Source organism: Lissotriton vulgaris, chromosome 8 (assembly GCF_964263255.1).
Source record: "Lissotriton vulgaris chromosome 8, aLisVul1.2, whole genome shotgun sequence".
NCBI lineage: Eukaryota > Metazoa > Chordata > Amphibia > Caudata > Salamandridae > Lissotriton > Lissotriton vulgaris.
In genome coordinates, this window is record NC_141696.1 from 614,226,338 (window position 1) to 614,242,020 (window position 15,683).

The following is a 15,683-nucleotide window of genomic DNA, read 5'->3' on the forward strand; positions in this document are numbered from 1 at the left end:
CCTAACACAGCTCGGCCTGTACCATTACGTGCAAATCAGAAACCCTTTTTATCACCTCAGGCCTACAACAACTCTAGCAAAGGTTAACTAAAATAACATGTTAGCATCTTATTGTTAACTAATAAAAACACATCTATGGAATATAAATCCAACGAATAAACAATCATTAAAACATTAGTGCAATCCATGTCAATGCAAAGGAATATACGTTTCTACCCTTCTGGCCTAGCCATAAGGCCCGTTCCCTTCTATGCCTTGCAGCATGTCATTCTTCTATTAGCAGCTACATGACATGGATCATGATTAATCACGTCTAATAAGGTTATACAGTTCACACATTACTACATAATTCCACTTCTATATGAAATCTCTAACTTAACTACACATTTCGAAGTATAGGTGAATATATGTTTCAGCAATCATAGCATTTCTCTTATGATTTGTGCGTAATACTTGCAACTTTGGTGCACTCATACATTTTGTTCAGTTTGCGCTCTCTCAAGGTCAACGGTCTTCCTTTTAACCATATGGAAACAGAAGACCAAATCAATAGTACTAATACTCAACCTAAAACTAGCTTGCAAATTCAAATGTTTTTGTCCAACACCTACTTCCAGAATATGTTCTGTATATTATCAATTAAACTTATTGGCTGATAGTTTCCTGGATTGGTATAAGAGCCCTTTTAATAAACTGGTATGGTCGCTGCCCCTCAGAAAATCGGGGCTCGGCGCTCCAGATGCTTTAGCATTCAAAAGTATATTTATGTAAATGCTCCATACAAAAAGACTCTGAGCGAAATTCATTGCTGGGAACTTTATGTAAACCAGGATCTTTGTTGTATTCAGGTGCAAAAATGAGACAGCAGACTTCAGGTGAGGGAGACGTTTTTATTCCATCTCATTACTGGTCAGCATCTATAACAACTACCAATATTGCTTCCCCTAAAATCCTCAGAACCCAACGTTCTAGGAAGAATCAAGGAAGCGTGGGGCAAAGGGGAACAAAGGAGCGAAAGGAGTTCCCGTTAACACACATTTACATAATTTTATAACATATCTCCCCCCCTTTAAGGGACCAAATACTTTCTCAACCTTGGAGAACTATCCAAGAAGGTGTTCTGTCGCGTAGGTTAGACCTTATCCCATCAGCTATGCTGGAAGTGTCAGGTTGGGATTCTCTAAAGCTTCCTTTCTCTATTACATTGTGGTCTCCTCATCTGTGGAAATTACGGCCCTATCTGCACCTGGATTAGAGGCCCCTGACTGAGGTTGAGGCAACCTGGAATGGACTGACTTGATTCCCCCGTTAACCTCTGGACCTGTATAATTTTTTTTCTAAGTGAACAGGTCAGTTTCATACTTTGACACTCTTTTCTTATTCCAACATTTACCATCTTGGATTATGATACTATTTTCATTGATTTTAACTACTTTTATTGGTTTATAGTATTTGCACATCCCTTTTACTGTTCTCTGGGAATGCGTATTCTAACTAGGTCTCCCACGTGAATGTTTTGTTCTGTGAACCTGTGCAAGGTATTGTACTTTGACTCAGCTTTAGTTTGGTAATTGGAAATGTTGCTTTGTATGGCCACCAACTTTTGTTTGGCGAGGAAACCTTGTGATTTTGCATTTTGGTCTTAAGCCAGGGACAAAGGTTTGAAGATGGGTGTCTTCCCTTCAGTAACCAGAATGGGGACATAACATGCAAGTCAAGTCAAAATAAGATTGATTCGAAATCACGTAGGGAATCATAAAAGCTATAAAAATGTGACAATATCAAGGTTAAAAATCAGTTAAAAGGTAATAAAGACACTGGCATAAAAACAGACATAAATCAAAACGGATGTCGCCTTCTAATCAATGAGGTTTCTACTGCTGCTACCTGCATCTTATGACAGCCAATAAAACCGTGACAATGCAGCACATATGTGTAAACTCGAAAGTGATTGCAGATAAATAAAAGCTGGTCGATATTGAACAAAACCAAGTTGTTGTAGCAAAGGCATAATAAAATATTTTCTCAAAACTAAGTAAAATTTGCAGAAAACAAATTTATGGATGGTACTCTGCATAGAAATATTATCGCATGGGCATTTTAAAGGGTCGTGCGACCAGTTATTAATGGTGGGAAAGCTGATTAGGTAATGGAAGATATTCAGCCGAAACCGGGTCAGCACAAATCTATGGCGCGGATTGTACATGTTAGCTAAATAAGGCTGCATATAATAACTGGTCAGAATCAACAGGTTCTTGAAGACAGAAGGTTTCGTATTCTCTGAGGATAGCTGTTAGACTTGGCATCTTTTGGCGTGTTTCCCCTGAGTTTTTGCTTTCAGTCCTTCCGATTTTCACTCTGTTTTTGCTGGCGTAGTGTTTCTGCGCACTTTTTCGCACTGCTGATCAAAGGTTAAGTGCAAGTGTTCCTGTGGTAAAGTATGTTATGGATTGGTGTTTCCATGATTGGCTATTTGGTTTTCTTGTCAGCCCCAAGTAAAGTGCACTGAGTGTGCCAGGGCCTGGGAACCAAATGCTATGGGTGGGCCTGCAGCACGGATTGTGCCACCCACGTGAGTAGCCCGGAAAAGGTACCTCAGACCTGCCATTGCAGAGTCTGCACGCAGTTTGTAACTGTCATGTCGACTTGGCCCGTGCACACAATGGCCAGTTCCTAACCTTCCCTTTCCTTATATGCCAGGCACCCCTAAGGTAGGCCCAAAGTAACCCTGTGGGCAGGGTGCAGAGTATGTGAAAGGTAGGACATGCCCTGGAGTGTGTGGCATGTCCTGATAGTGAATTACAGCCCCTTTCATTTTGTTCACTATTGCAAGGCTACCTGTTCCTTTAGGACAGAATGGGAAGTTTGTTTATAACATCTTATAAACATAACTGGCCCTGGGAACTAGGTGGGAAAATAGAATTTAGTATGCCTGAACTCAGAATATAACAATGCATCTTTTAGTAAACGTGATTTTTACATTCTGTGTTTGAAAATACCACTTTTAGGAAGTAGGTATTTTCTTGGTCAGTCATCCCGTGTGCCTCTGTTGGAATGTGGGTTGCCAATCTGGGTTTTGGACGACAGATGGCTAGGAAGCAAGGGTGGCTCCTGATAGTCTAGGTAGGTCAGGAAAGGGCTGAATAGACCTGGGCTGCGATGGGGGAAGAGGGAGGAGATTTCCTTGCACCTCAAAGGACCTGGTCTGCTTCTGACAATGCAGTCTCCAACCCCTGCCAGGAAATCACACCAGAGAAGACAGAACTGGTCTGGCTGGGCTGGGCACAGACACCCTCTGCCTAGAGGATCAAAGGATCTTTGGATACAAATACTGGGGCTCAGACCCCTGAACTTTAGAACTCTTTTGGATCAAGAAGACTGCCAAGAAGAAGAGCGGGTGAAGCTGTGAGGAGGGACTACCACTTTGCTGTGTGCTGTGCTGGCCTACAGTGGCTGCTTCTGTCTTGGGCAGTGAAAGGACTTGACTGAATTTTCTGCAATCTACTTTTTTGAGTTTCTCCAAGGGCTTGAGGTAGAGTTTGCCCCTGTTCAAGAAGTCTCAGGAACAGCAAATACTTCAAGCTATTCCACCCTCAGCACTGGGGACTGTGTGTTTTGTGCTGCGACAGAAGAAAAGCATCTCACCGATGTCTACGACAACGCTGCCGACTCCGCATCCTGAAGGCACTGCAGAGGGCACCACCACAATGCCGCACTGCGACCCTGGTCTCACCGACAACGCCTGCTGATGCCACCACTGAGCCGCTGCTCGCACCGCGACCTGTGGGCACTGCATTCCGCACCGCCTCGCTTCATGCCGAAGCCTGGGCACCGCAGAGAGCATCACCACAATGCTGCACCATGACCCTGGTCTCCCTGACGACGCCTGCTGGCCCCGCCACCGAGCCGTTGCTCGCACCGCGACCTGTGGGCACCACGCACCGCCTCGCTTCGCAATGATGCCTTGGCCTCTCTGACACCGCTGCTCCACGCCCTAATCGATGCCGCTGCTTGCCCTGTGGTTCGAGGGCACCGCTCGTAAAGTTACACAATGCACCGCCTTCATCCCGCACCGCAGCCTTGGCCTACCGACGCCGGTACCATCGACTCCCGTTCGTCACCCGACGACAGCTCTTCAGCAACGACGACACCGCTGCTTGCACCGTGACCTGCCAGCACAGTGATGAGCACCAGCTTCATCTTGCACCGCGACCCTGGTCTCACCGACGACGCCATCTGATGCCGCCACCGAGCCGCAGCTCGCACCGTGACACAAGGACACCGCACACTGCACCACTGCACTTCGCAGCGCAGCACCCAACGCCTGCAGACGCCAGAGCTCATGATCCCAACAGAAAGGAGCTTGACCGGTAATGCAAGTGACTTCAAGGGCCTCGGCGGCTTGCATCTCTAACAGGTACTGTTTGCAGGTCTTCCCGACATTGTAGCTGGTCTGCGATGCCGCAACCAGCCTGAACTGTTTGGATTTGTTTGCTCACAACGCCATGATTGTCCCGGACGGAGCTATCAACATCAAGAAACATTTTTTAAAGCGTATTTTGATAACTGTAGATTGTTAAATACTGTATTGTGGATTCTTATCATTTTTAGTCTTGTATATAAAAATATTTGCTACTTTTTTAAAACTGGTGTGGTGTCCTTTTGTAGTGCCTACACTGTATTACTGTTGGTCATGTGCAAATGCTTTACACACTGCCACTAAGATAAGCCTGACTGCTCGTGCCAAGCTACCAGGGGGGGGGGGCAGGGGTTATTTTAGGAGTGTAACTCCCTTATCCTGACTAGGAAGAAGGGTCCCTACTTGGACAAAGGTGCAAGCCCTTGCCAACTAGAGAGCCCCATTTCTAACAATAGCCTTGATTGATCAAGTAGTGATAGGCATTTCAATTTAAGGGCTGTCCTGTGGATGGTAATCAAGAGCTCAGGGTGGTAAAAAAACTTGGGGTGGCAAATATCTACCAAAAAGTCATGCACAAATTTGAGCCAGGGGATTTTAAATGCGGACGTAAATCTTAGACAGTCCTTTATGATGGAACGGTTGAAAACTTTGTGATCATATGACCAGAACTTATGCCAGAGCAAGACTGGCTGGATCCTTATCACGTCTGCTAGATAGGGAATTCGCAGTTTGGAGTGGCAAACGAAGGTTGAGCAGCATTAGAGGTAACTGGATATCACAGATGGCCTGCTCACCTGCTGTTAAAAAGAAACAGAGGTAATTACCCTTAGTGCAAACAGATTTTCTTAATACTGTATTGTGGATTTTTGTCCTTTGGGTCTTGTGTTAAGTCTATATAAAGAATACTTATTTTTATAAAACCTGTGTGGTGTCCATCTGTAGTGTTTTCACTGTATTACTATATGTGTTCATAAATGCTTTACACACTGCCTCTGAGATCAGCCTTCCTGCTTGTGCCAGGCTACCACAGGGTTGAGCAGGTGTTATTTAGGAGTGTAGCCCCCTTACCCTGACTAGAAGCAAGGGTCCCTATTTGGACAAAGGTGCAAACCATTGCCAACTAGAGACCCCACTTCTAACAGAGGCCCTAAGCTGAAAAAGTTAAGGATAGAGGCAGACAAAGTGGACACAGTCCGGGTACAAATGTGTTTTCCTGGCTCAAACGGTGAGAATAGTTAGGTTTATCTCTGTTCTATAATGGAATCTGCAGGGTTTAGATAAGCACAAGACTCCCTAGTTGTAAGTCAACCTTTATCTACATTCATGACCTGGAACATCAGCGTCGCTCATTTCCAAACTAACAAAATGTAGCTGTGACATGAAAGTTCCAATCTTCACTCGGTAACTGATTAAAGAGTGAAGCTCGGTGAGCACAAACTTTATAAAACTCAGTAGTTCCAAAAAGTAGAGCATGGACTATTGGGCAATTTAAGAAGTGAAGTAGTGTGGCTCACTGGTTAGAGGCGGCAGACCCGAGAGCAGAGGACGGCCCGGGACCAGGGTTCGATTCCCGGCGCGGCAGGTTTCTGGACCAGGGTCAGCGGACTCGATAATTCTCTCGCCTCGGTGCCCACTCTGATCAGCGATCACACTCGGCAACTCTGGGCATTAGCTTGCCTCATCTTCACTAACGGCCCCACCAGACCGCCGGGGATGCCTGGTCTCACCCTGGAGATACCCATTAAGGGACCATCTCTCAGGGAAGCCAGGAAGGGTTTTGCAGCGGTCGAAGCGCCTTGGGACCCTACGGGTAAGTAGTGCGCTATATAAATGCCAATACATACATACATACAATACATTCATAAGATATTCCAATGGAGTCAAATTGGACCCCTTTTGTAAGTGATTGTGAGTGACTGACTTCACTTACCTGGTACGCCAGACAAACATGTTGGCCGATTTTAATGACATTTTCCCATAAAAGTATTTGTCTGTTTTCCCAATCCATAACTGCTCTACACCCCTTACATCAAGGGGCTTGTTTAGTTTGGCACATACAGGATATCCACTAAAACTAAACAGATGTCCCCTCTGTCCTATTTAAAGTGGATCGTATGCGTACATGAGGCAGACAGTACATCTGAATCTAATAAAGTTTGGCATTCTCCACATTTCAACACATTTTAAGTGACTGCGAGCGAGCAAGCTATGGTGGCATACAACTGTTAAGGACCTGGTGGTAGCAGAAAATAACTTCTTGAAACAGCTCCTGGGGATCCCGAGAGGAACAGCTAACTTCATAGTGCATGAGGAGTTAGGTTCTCCCTATTTAGGTGACATTATTGCACTCCGGCCTCTACCATTCTGGCTGAAATGCTGGCTAAATAAGGACCTCCCGTTAAATCATCAGCTCCTGAGAGAAGCAATGACATGGGACAATATGTTAAAAATCCCGAGGTTGAAATACTTCAAAAAATGTTTCACTGCACTGGGGCATCCTGAACTCTTCTCAGACCCCTACTCCATCACTTTACTTGATGTAGAGTCTGTGAAAAACACTTTCTCCCTTTCGCAGCTTTTACAAAGGGAGGAGGTGGATCTAAAGAAAAGCAGCAATAGAAACTATGTTGTCCTACAAACCACATTAAGCATGGAACCTTACTTGACTTGGCCAATGTCGAGCTTTGACCGCTTCCTGTTAACTAGATTCCGGCTGGGCCTTTTTCACTTACTGTTAGCCGTTCCAAGAGGCAGCCACCAAGGCCAAGTGCTACCTTGCTACGGCTGTGACTGCGTGTCTCCGCAGGATCTAGTGCACTTTTTATTTTTTTGCCCTTTTTATGATATTCTCCGGAGGGCCTACCTCAAGCCTCTTCTTAAAAGACTGAATTTTATCCAGATTAAACCTGCGCTTTGTTATCTACAGCTGCTAAACAATGAATGCACTTTATTTGTAATCAGTTTTTTAAAATTAGCCCTTAAATTTAGAACCAGTATGGAGGGTTAATGCCTGTTTATGTTGTATATATTCTCTACTAGATTAATTGTGTTTTATACCCAGGGACAATGTGATTTTTTTAATATTTCGTTTTTATGATGTTTATTAAATTGTGCTTTTATGGTTGTTTTCTGCAAATAACTGAATAAAGATTTAATCAATCAATCAATCAATCAAAGACATTTATAGAGCGCACTACTTACCCGGAGGGTCTCAAGGCGCTTTGGGGGGGGGGGGGGGGGGGGGTTGCTGCTACTGCTCGAACAGCCAGGTCTTGAGCTTATTCCTGAAGGAGAGGTGGTCTTGGGTCAGGCGCAGGTCGGGAGGGAGGGAGTTCCAAGTCTTGGCGGCCAGGTAGGAGAAGGACCTTCCTCCTGTTGTCGTTCTTCGGATGCGGGGGACGGCGGCGAGGGCGTGACTGACTGATCGGAGATGGCGTTTGGGAGCGTAGAAGTTGATGCGGTTGTTGAGGTAGCTCGGGCCTTGATCGTGTAGGGCTTTGTGTGCGTGGGTGAGGAGACGGAAGGTGATTCTTTTATTGACGGGGAGCCAGTGCAGGTCTTTCAGATGTTCGGAGATGTGGCTGTGTCGTGGGATGTCGAGGATGAGTCTGGCTGAGGCGTTCTGGATCCGCTGGAGTCTCTTCTGGAGCTTGGCGGTGGTTCCGACGCAGAGGGCGTTGCCGTAGTCCAGTCGGCTGGTGACGAGGGCCTGGGTGACCGTCTTCCTGGTCTCGGTGGGGATCCACCGGAAGATCTTCCGTAGCATGCGCAGGATGTTGAAGCATGACGAGGAGACGGCGTTGACTTGTCTGGTCATGGTGAGGGAGGAGTCCAGGATGAAGCCCAGGTTGCGTGCGTGGTCTGTCGGTTTGGGTGCGGTGCCCAGGGCGGGGGGCCACCAGGAGTTGTCCCAGGCGGAGGGCGAGGAGCCCAGGATGAGGACTTCCGTCTTGTCTGAGTTCAGTTTCAGGCGGCTGGTCGTCATCCACTCGGCTACGTCTTTCATCCCTTCGTGAAGGTTGGCTCTGGCGGCGGCGGGGTCGTTGGTCAGAGAGAGGATCAGCTGGGTGTCGTCAGCGTAGGAGATGATGTTGAGGTTGTGTTGGCGTGCGATGGCCGCGGGGGGGCTCATGTAGACGTTGAAGAGGGTGGGGCTCAGCGAGGATCCTTGAGGGACGCCGCAGATGACTTTGGTGGCCTCTGACTTGTACGGTGGTAGACGGACTCTCTGTGTTCTTCCGTCGAGGAAGGAGATGATCCATTCCAGTGCCTTCTCCTGGATTCCGACGTTGCTGAGGCGCTGCACTAGGGTGCGGTGGCAGACAGTGTTGAATGCCGCGGAGAGGTCTAGGAGGATGAGGGCCGCTGTTTCTCCGTTGTCCATCAGGGCTCGGATGTCATCGGTGGCAGCGATGAGGGCGGTCTCGGTGCTGTGGTTGGCTCGGAAGCCAGACTGTGAGGGGTCGAGGGATCCATTCGTCTCGAGGAAGGCGGCCAGCTGCTTGTTGAAGGTCTTCTCGATGACTTTGGCTGGGAACGGGAGGAGCGAGATGGGGCGGTAATTCTTGAGTTCGGTGGGGTCCGCTGTTGGTTTCTTTAGAAGAGCGCTGAGTTCGGCGTGCTTCCAGCTCTCAGGGAAGGTGGCGGTGTCGAAGGAGGTGTTGATGATGTCCCGCAGGTGGGGTGCGTGATGACAGCGTCGGCCTTGTTGAAGACGTGGTGAGGGCAGGGGTCGGTCGGAGATCCGGAGTGGATGGAGTTCATCATGCGGACGGTGTCTTCGGTGCTGATCGGGGTCCAGGCGCGGAGGGTGGTGGTGGGGGGCGGTGGTTCGGTCATGGCGTGCGTCGGTTGAGTGCTGAAGCTGTTGTGTATGTCCGCGATCTTGTTGTGGAAGTAGGAGGCGAGGGAATTGCAGAGGTCTTGCGATGGGGTGATGTCGTTGTTTCCGGCGTTGGGGTTGGAGAGCTCTTTCACGATGTTGAAGAGTTCCTTGCAGTTGTGTGCGTTGTTGTCCAGCCGGTCCTTGAATGCAGTTTTCTTGGTGGCGCGGATCAGTTGGTGGTGCTTCCGGGTGGCAAGCTTGAGGGTGGTCATGTTGTTACAACAACAACAACATAGTGACTGACTTACACTCTGGGGCATTAGTCATCTAGATCATTCATCTGGTTTACTCTAGGTCCACTCCCACTTTCAACATAGAATGTATAATGTTAACAGGTAGTGCAACGTCCAAATTACGCATTACAATACCATGCAATTAATATATTACTACTATGATATACTCTTTGTAGTAGCACTTAGGCGGGCGGTCTAAATTGAAATGGCTTTGTTTCATATTAGCAATGATTGGCCAATGGCACACGTTGTTAGAGCGAGAGGTGTTTCAGGGGGTGCTGCTGACTGGGGCTGGGTGGACACTACACTACGGTTCTCAAATGTCCCTTCTGCACTTTTTCTGCTGCAATTTGTTTGGGTAATGACCTTGAACCCCCAATTATAAGAGACCGAATGACTATACTATCCAATATAACATATCACTATAATATAACCCTTTTCAGAGCATGTCCAGTCATCCTCGAACTGTTCATTTCGCCTAATTATCAGTGTCTGGTCTTTTTTGATATGAACAACTTTTATCTCAAAAACCTGATAAGAATACGTACATTGCTAGAAGGAATTGTCAAGTGCTATATTAATAATTCTAGTTATTGACTCTATAAACCTAGGGAAACAACCTTTGAGATCAAGCAGAAATAAGCAACTGATTCTGAAAACAAGCACAAGCAAAGACATTTGAAGAAACTGCTCCATAAAGGAGTAGCTCTTACGGGTCAAATATATGTTCTCATGGATAGAAGAGAGTTCTCCCTCCGAAGGTTGCAAACTAGTCGAGCATTTGGCCACTAAGCACAATTGGAGTGTCCCACAGCTATGTGTACGACATGAAAGGATTGGACAAGTAGTGCAAGAGAAGTGGAAATTAAATGAATATTCTACGAGAAACTTGCTTCTCACCCTAATGGAGTCTCAGAGACGGACTCTTAATACACTCATGCGAAAGAGGAATTCTTCAAATGAAAGGGCTCTTGACATCAAAAAGAAACCTTACCTGGACAGGGCCAGCTTCACCCTCTCCTTGTACAACTTCTTGTTTCGTAACTTCTGAACCCCTCCATTCGCTCATGAGCTTTGTGTAGGAGCCTCTGCACAATGAAAGAAGCGTGAGTTTTGCTGATAGCGAAGCTCATAAATGGCAGTAAGGAGAAACTGTGCTGGTAATAGGCATCTAGTCCTTATAATATAAATGTTTTAGCTATGCAAAAGTATTAGCTAATAGAGTAATAGACTGAACATGATCCTAACCAACGATCCCCATGCTGCCCTAAATCATCTGTGGCTAATGTTTTAAGCATACAACTAACTACTAATAGGTTGCCCTGCCACCTGCATAGAACAATCCATTAACGGTTACCTGTACAGGCATCACATTATACCCCTGCATGTGCTGTAGAGCACCCCTTCCCCTTCTTCTTTCTAGTGGTATGTGCTGCAGTGTGTAACTGGGTAGTATCTTGCTACAGTTTTATGTGTTACTGTCATGAGGCAGTGCTTAGTTAGTAAAACAATAACTGCCAGGGCTGTGGTAAGGAGGCATCTGCAGCTTGCACCACCCATTGCCCGGCCAGCTCCCACCCTGAATATTTCATTTATTGTAATCTTTGGGAGAATGTTGGAGACATTTATGTATAACATCTGGCTTTCTTATAAGGCAGACTTATTGTATTGTTGAATGAGGTCTCTCGGCCGTTGCTATGTCACTACCCTAAAACTTTGCACTTCTCCTCTCGCCACCACCCTCCCTACCCGTCTCCCTTTGGGGCACTAATCTGTTTTTGATGAATGACATGATTTTGAGTAACAATTCTTTTGTTGATACATTGTGATTAAACAACGTTTCACTTATATTTGTGCATTGACTACTATGTTTCTTAAATTGCTATAAATTGTTGTTCAGTATACTACGTTCTGGGACCCCTCTCTCTTGGACTGTGCGACTCTAGGCAGAGGCCTGTCACATGCAAATTAGTAATGATCCTCCTCTTTGACCCACTTCTTGGGATTGCTCACGCCCAAAGGGCTTGAAACCTCACTGGCATTCTGCAACACAGAGGCATATGCATGTCAGTATGAAGTAAACCTGGTGTTTCTTAGTCCAGGGCAGGGGATTCCCACCATCAGTCTTTTATATGTAGTGTTGTGGTGTTGGACCACCACCCAGTTTCTTCCAAGAGGCCCTGTTGTGCTGCCTGGTGTATCTCTACAACCTTGATGATATTTACCATACCCCACCACAGAAAGACAGCCTCCTTAATCACAAGAGTATGTTTCCTTCATTTGTGCTGGTGCGTTGAGGTGAGGGAGGGGACCTGGGCTTTGTTAATGTCTTTTGTTTCCATTACTGATGTTTACACATTTACTCTTGCTAGATGCAGCAGCCAGCATCCCAGCACCTCAAGAGGAAACCATCGAAAGTACCCCTGCCAGCAGCTTTGGAATTCAAGAGGAACAAGTGCAGACTGTAAGCAATGTTTTATTTTACTGTAGTTATTCTGATTGTTTTCCTTTATGTCACTAGGACAAACATATTCTGAAGCCAGGGCAGTCACAGGGAGAGGACAGTTAGGTTGTTTGCCAAAGGGCCTCGCACTCCAGGGGACCCCTTTCCCGGTACATGTATTTAAGTAATAAAAAGCGAGAAAACACAATACCGTTGTGATGCTACAAAATCATACTGTGTTATTCCTTTTCCCAGTGTTCTTAGCTCCCTAATTACGATCCGCTTCTTGGATCAGAAACCAAGGAGGGGCCCCAAAAATCTTTGGACCTGACCTGACCCCAAAAAAGCTTATAACATATCTCTCTGAAGCAATATCTACAGGTCATCAAGTTTGGGACTCATTTGACACACTCTCTCCATTTCTTTATTCAGCACTTTGAAACAAGTGAATCCTATTATTCTCAGCTAGCAACCATAACAACATACTACCTCAAATATACGTACAATTACAAATATAGACACGTTTTTTTAAGGAAGGAACATCATATGGAGCGTTCAGTGGTATCAATGGGACAAGATGTAATGTCTGGTCAAGCTTAAGTATTTTATATCTCCTGGTAATTCAAAATACTAACTTAAAAAAAAACCAAAGTATCATAAAAAATACAGATATGAAAATAAGACATATCTTGTTCAGTGCATAAAGCCATGAAAGTGCCTAGTGCGAGGTACAGTAATGCTGTTTGCATAAGATAATAAAGATGGGAAAGGTCTGAGTCCATACCCCTCTTCCTTCTATCTCACTAGGTGCTGTGCAGCTGCAATCTAAACAGCTAAACAGAGAAAAAGTTTGTACATTAACAAAGGATCAGTATTTCTTTACAGTGCCTGACACTATACTGCTTTCATGCAGAGCCATCTATGGTTATAATAGCTGTCTTACTGGTTGATTATGTATTTGCCATATGGTTTGACCATAGTCTAGGCCACAGGAGCACAGGTTTCAACTGCATTATATGTCCAATGCTTTTGAGGCTGAGCTAGAGTTGTAGGGCTTCCACAGAAGTCCCTGAACCTAGCTTTAATAGGGATCTTTGGAAACAAGTTTAATCTTTTGGAGATCTTTACATTTCATGTAACTCCATAATCATGTGCCATAAACATCTGCTGAAACTGCTTTCATTTTATACAACTCTAGGGTGAGGTTAGTCAGGGATCCTCCATTTGTAGCTCTTGTAGAGACAGCGCATGAACTGTCTCTGCAAGACATTTTGTTTACAGTTAATGAGCCACAGCCCACCAATAGCTTTCCATTAGTTAGCTTCAGCATGTCTCGCATGTGCTTTTTTTTCATTTGTCACACCATGCATGCGTCATGTTGTCTCTTGAGTTTGTCCCTCCCCTGGAGCATGGAGCAAGTACTTGTATCCTTCCACTGCTCCGGTTTTTGGAGCTACTTTTGTTTTGGTTTCAAGCACTCCATAAGGTTGCTTGTGTTTTCAGGCCATCTCCCATATCCTCACCCATGTTGCTGCTTTTCCCTCCCACCTCCCTGCCACCACTCGTTACTTCTACCCTCGCCCCCGTTTCATTTCCCTCCACCCAACCTCATGCTTGTTTCTTCTCCCCATCCACCTTCCCTGTTTCTTCTCACACAGCCCTGACTGTTCTATCTGCTGTCTTTTATGAGGTTGTTGGCTTCGTACTCTATCCCAACCTCCACCTTTGTGATACGCATGATTTTTTTTTTTTTAATCATTTGCAGATCAAAAACTTGTCAATGTGCATATCCATAGGGACAAGTTCCTTTAGTTGTCATGGTAGAATCCGGCAGAGCATTCATCACAGCACAATCAATGGAACGTTTAATGAAGAAAAGTAAACACAAGTGTTAAGATTGAAGCATTATAGCACCGTTCTGGTCACACCTCCTTTTGTGGCCAGCTTCTAAAATCCTGATTTGTGTCTTATTTTTGTTTTCGGATCCTGACCTCCAGCAAGCAGGGGTGGTACCTCTGTTAAGGCAGAGGAGCGTCGCCCCACTGCTTTAAAAGCAGTGAAAAAATAAAATGATAATAACTTGGTTATTATCATTTTATTTTTGGTAGCTGCTGGGCTGCGTTAGGGCGGCGGGGCTGGGCTGGGGTCACAGGGGGAGGAGCGGTGGGCTCCCTCTAAGTGTACATGACTGTTTGGCCAGCCTTCTTCGGCCAGCCAAACAGGCATGCTCACTTTGCATGTTCGTAGATACGGGGGCAAGGCGCACAGCGCGAGTGGTTACTTGAAAAGTTGTTGTGTGGTTATTTGAATTTGAAGATGAATTTTAGTGCTATTTTTAGGGTGCTCCAACAAGTGGCGTAACCGTCCCAGTACGCCGGAGATTTGTGGCTGGTGGAGTGCGTTACGGGGTATGTAAACGCATCCTTGTGTTTGGGCACACCGTTGGGTTCGTCATAAATACGACAGACTCCTTTGGGTTTCAAGAATAAATTGCTTTTAATTTTTGTTCAAGTTTCTCAAAGTTCATTTGATTGCATTTTATAACTTCATCTTACCCATATTAATGCATATGGTGAAATAATTCAACGCTGTTAGGCTTCACATAAAGCAAATGCTCCAATGCATTTCGGGCAGGATAAGCCCTTTTTCAAGGAGCGCTGAAAACGTAATAGTAAACACTTTTAAAACATAGAACTAACCCAAAGTAAAACATACATGTATGCTTAAATGTTATAACAATATTCATTAATTTGACAATCCATGAATACACATGCTAAATGATGGTCTTATTGCGGGTGAACGAGTGTGCCTTGTGCACCGTGGGGGTGGTGATTAAAGCGGCGAGGTTGTGAATGGAATCAGGAAGGTGAAGTGGAGGGGGGGGGAAGTGCAAACGAATATCAGAGAACACTTACGTGCCAGTTGTAGGTTTAATTGGTGAAAACCTATGAAAGACGTAGGAAAAGAAGGTTATCGCTATTTGTTTCAAACCGAGTGGTGAAACAGTAAGCTAATACTCGTCGGGGCCCGACTTACTTGTAAATTGAAGAGCATCGTGAATAGATTTACGGCTGCGAAGCGGCAGGGATCCCAAGCGGAGTTTCCGCAAAGTTCGGGAGGGAGTCTCCACTAGCGGAGTTAAACGGAGTCATGTGGTGAATCACGTGGTTGTGGGATGAACATGGTGAAGGGACTAGGGGGGAAGGGGGCTGGGGGGTGTCCATGTTGGAATGGGGTGGTGCTACGGGAAAGTAAATCAAAGTATTCAAGGTGCTGGTATTAAAGGTTGACAGAAAGCATACACGAATACAAATTTCTGCACAGTTGATGGTAACACTCAAGTACATGCTGCCAAGGGTCAATGTGTGGAAAGAGTACCAACAAGGTACTATAGAAATGCGCTTAGTTCAATTCGGTCATTCAGACCGTGTGGCTTCATCGCCTGAAGCCTGTAGATCCAGGCGGTTTCCCGTTGAAGAAGAACTTTATTGTTGTCTTTACCTTCATATTTACATACAGTCTCAAGTACCATGTACTTTAGTTGGGCCACATTGTGGTTGGAGTCATTAAAATGGATCGCTACATTTGATTTCTGATTTTTTGTACGGATGTTTGATTTATGTTCATTGAGACGAACTTTAATTTTCCGGGTTGTTTTTCCCACGTAGATCATCCCACATGGGCATTTCAAGAGATAGACAA

The 15,683-nt window shown here is 45.5% G+C and overlaps 1 protein-coding gene across 1 annotated transcript in view; it reads left to right on the top strand.

Annotated features, from left to right (window-relative positions):
• The window catches only part of IMPG2 (interphotoreceptor matrix proteoglycan 2), a 904,006-nt gene that overhangs the window by 422,690 nt on the left and 465,633 nt on the right, over positions 1-15,683 (top strand). The window contains exon 8 of the mRNA XM_086934482.1: positions 11,911-12,002. Coding sequence (XP_086790608.1) covers positions 11,911-12,002 — 92 coding nt within the window. The remainder of the gene's footprint in view (positions 1-11,910; positions 12,003-15,683) is intronic.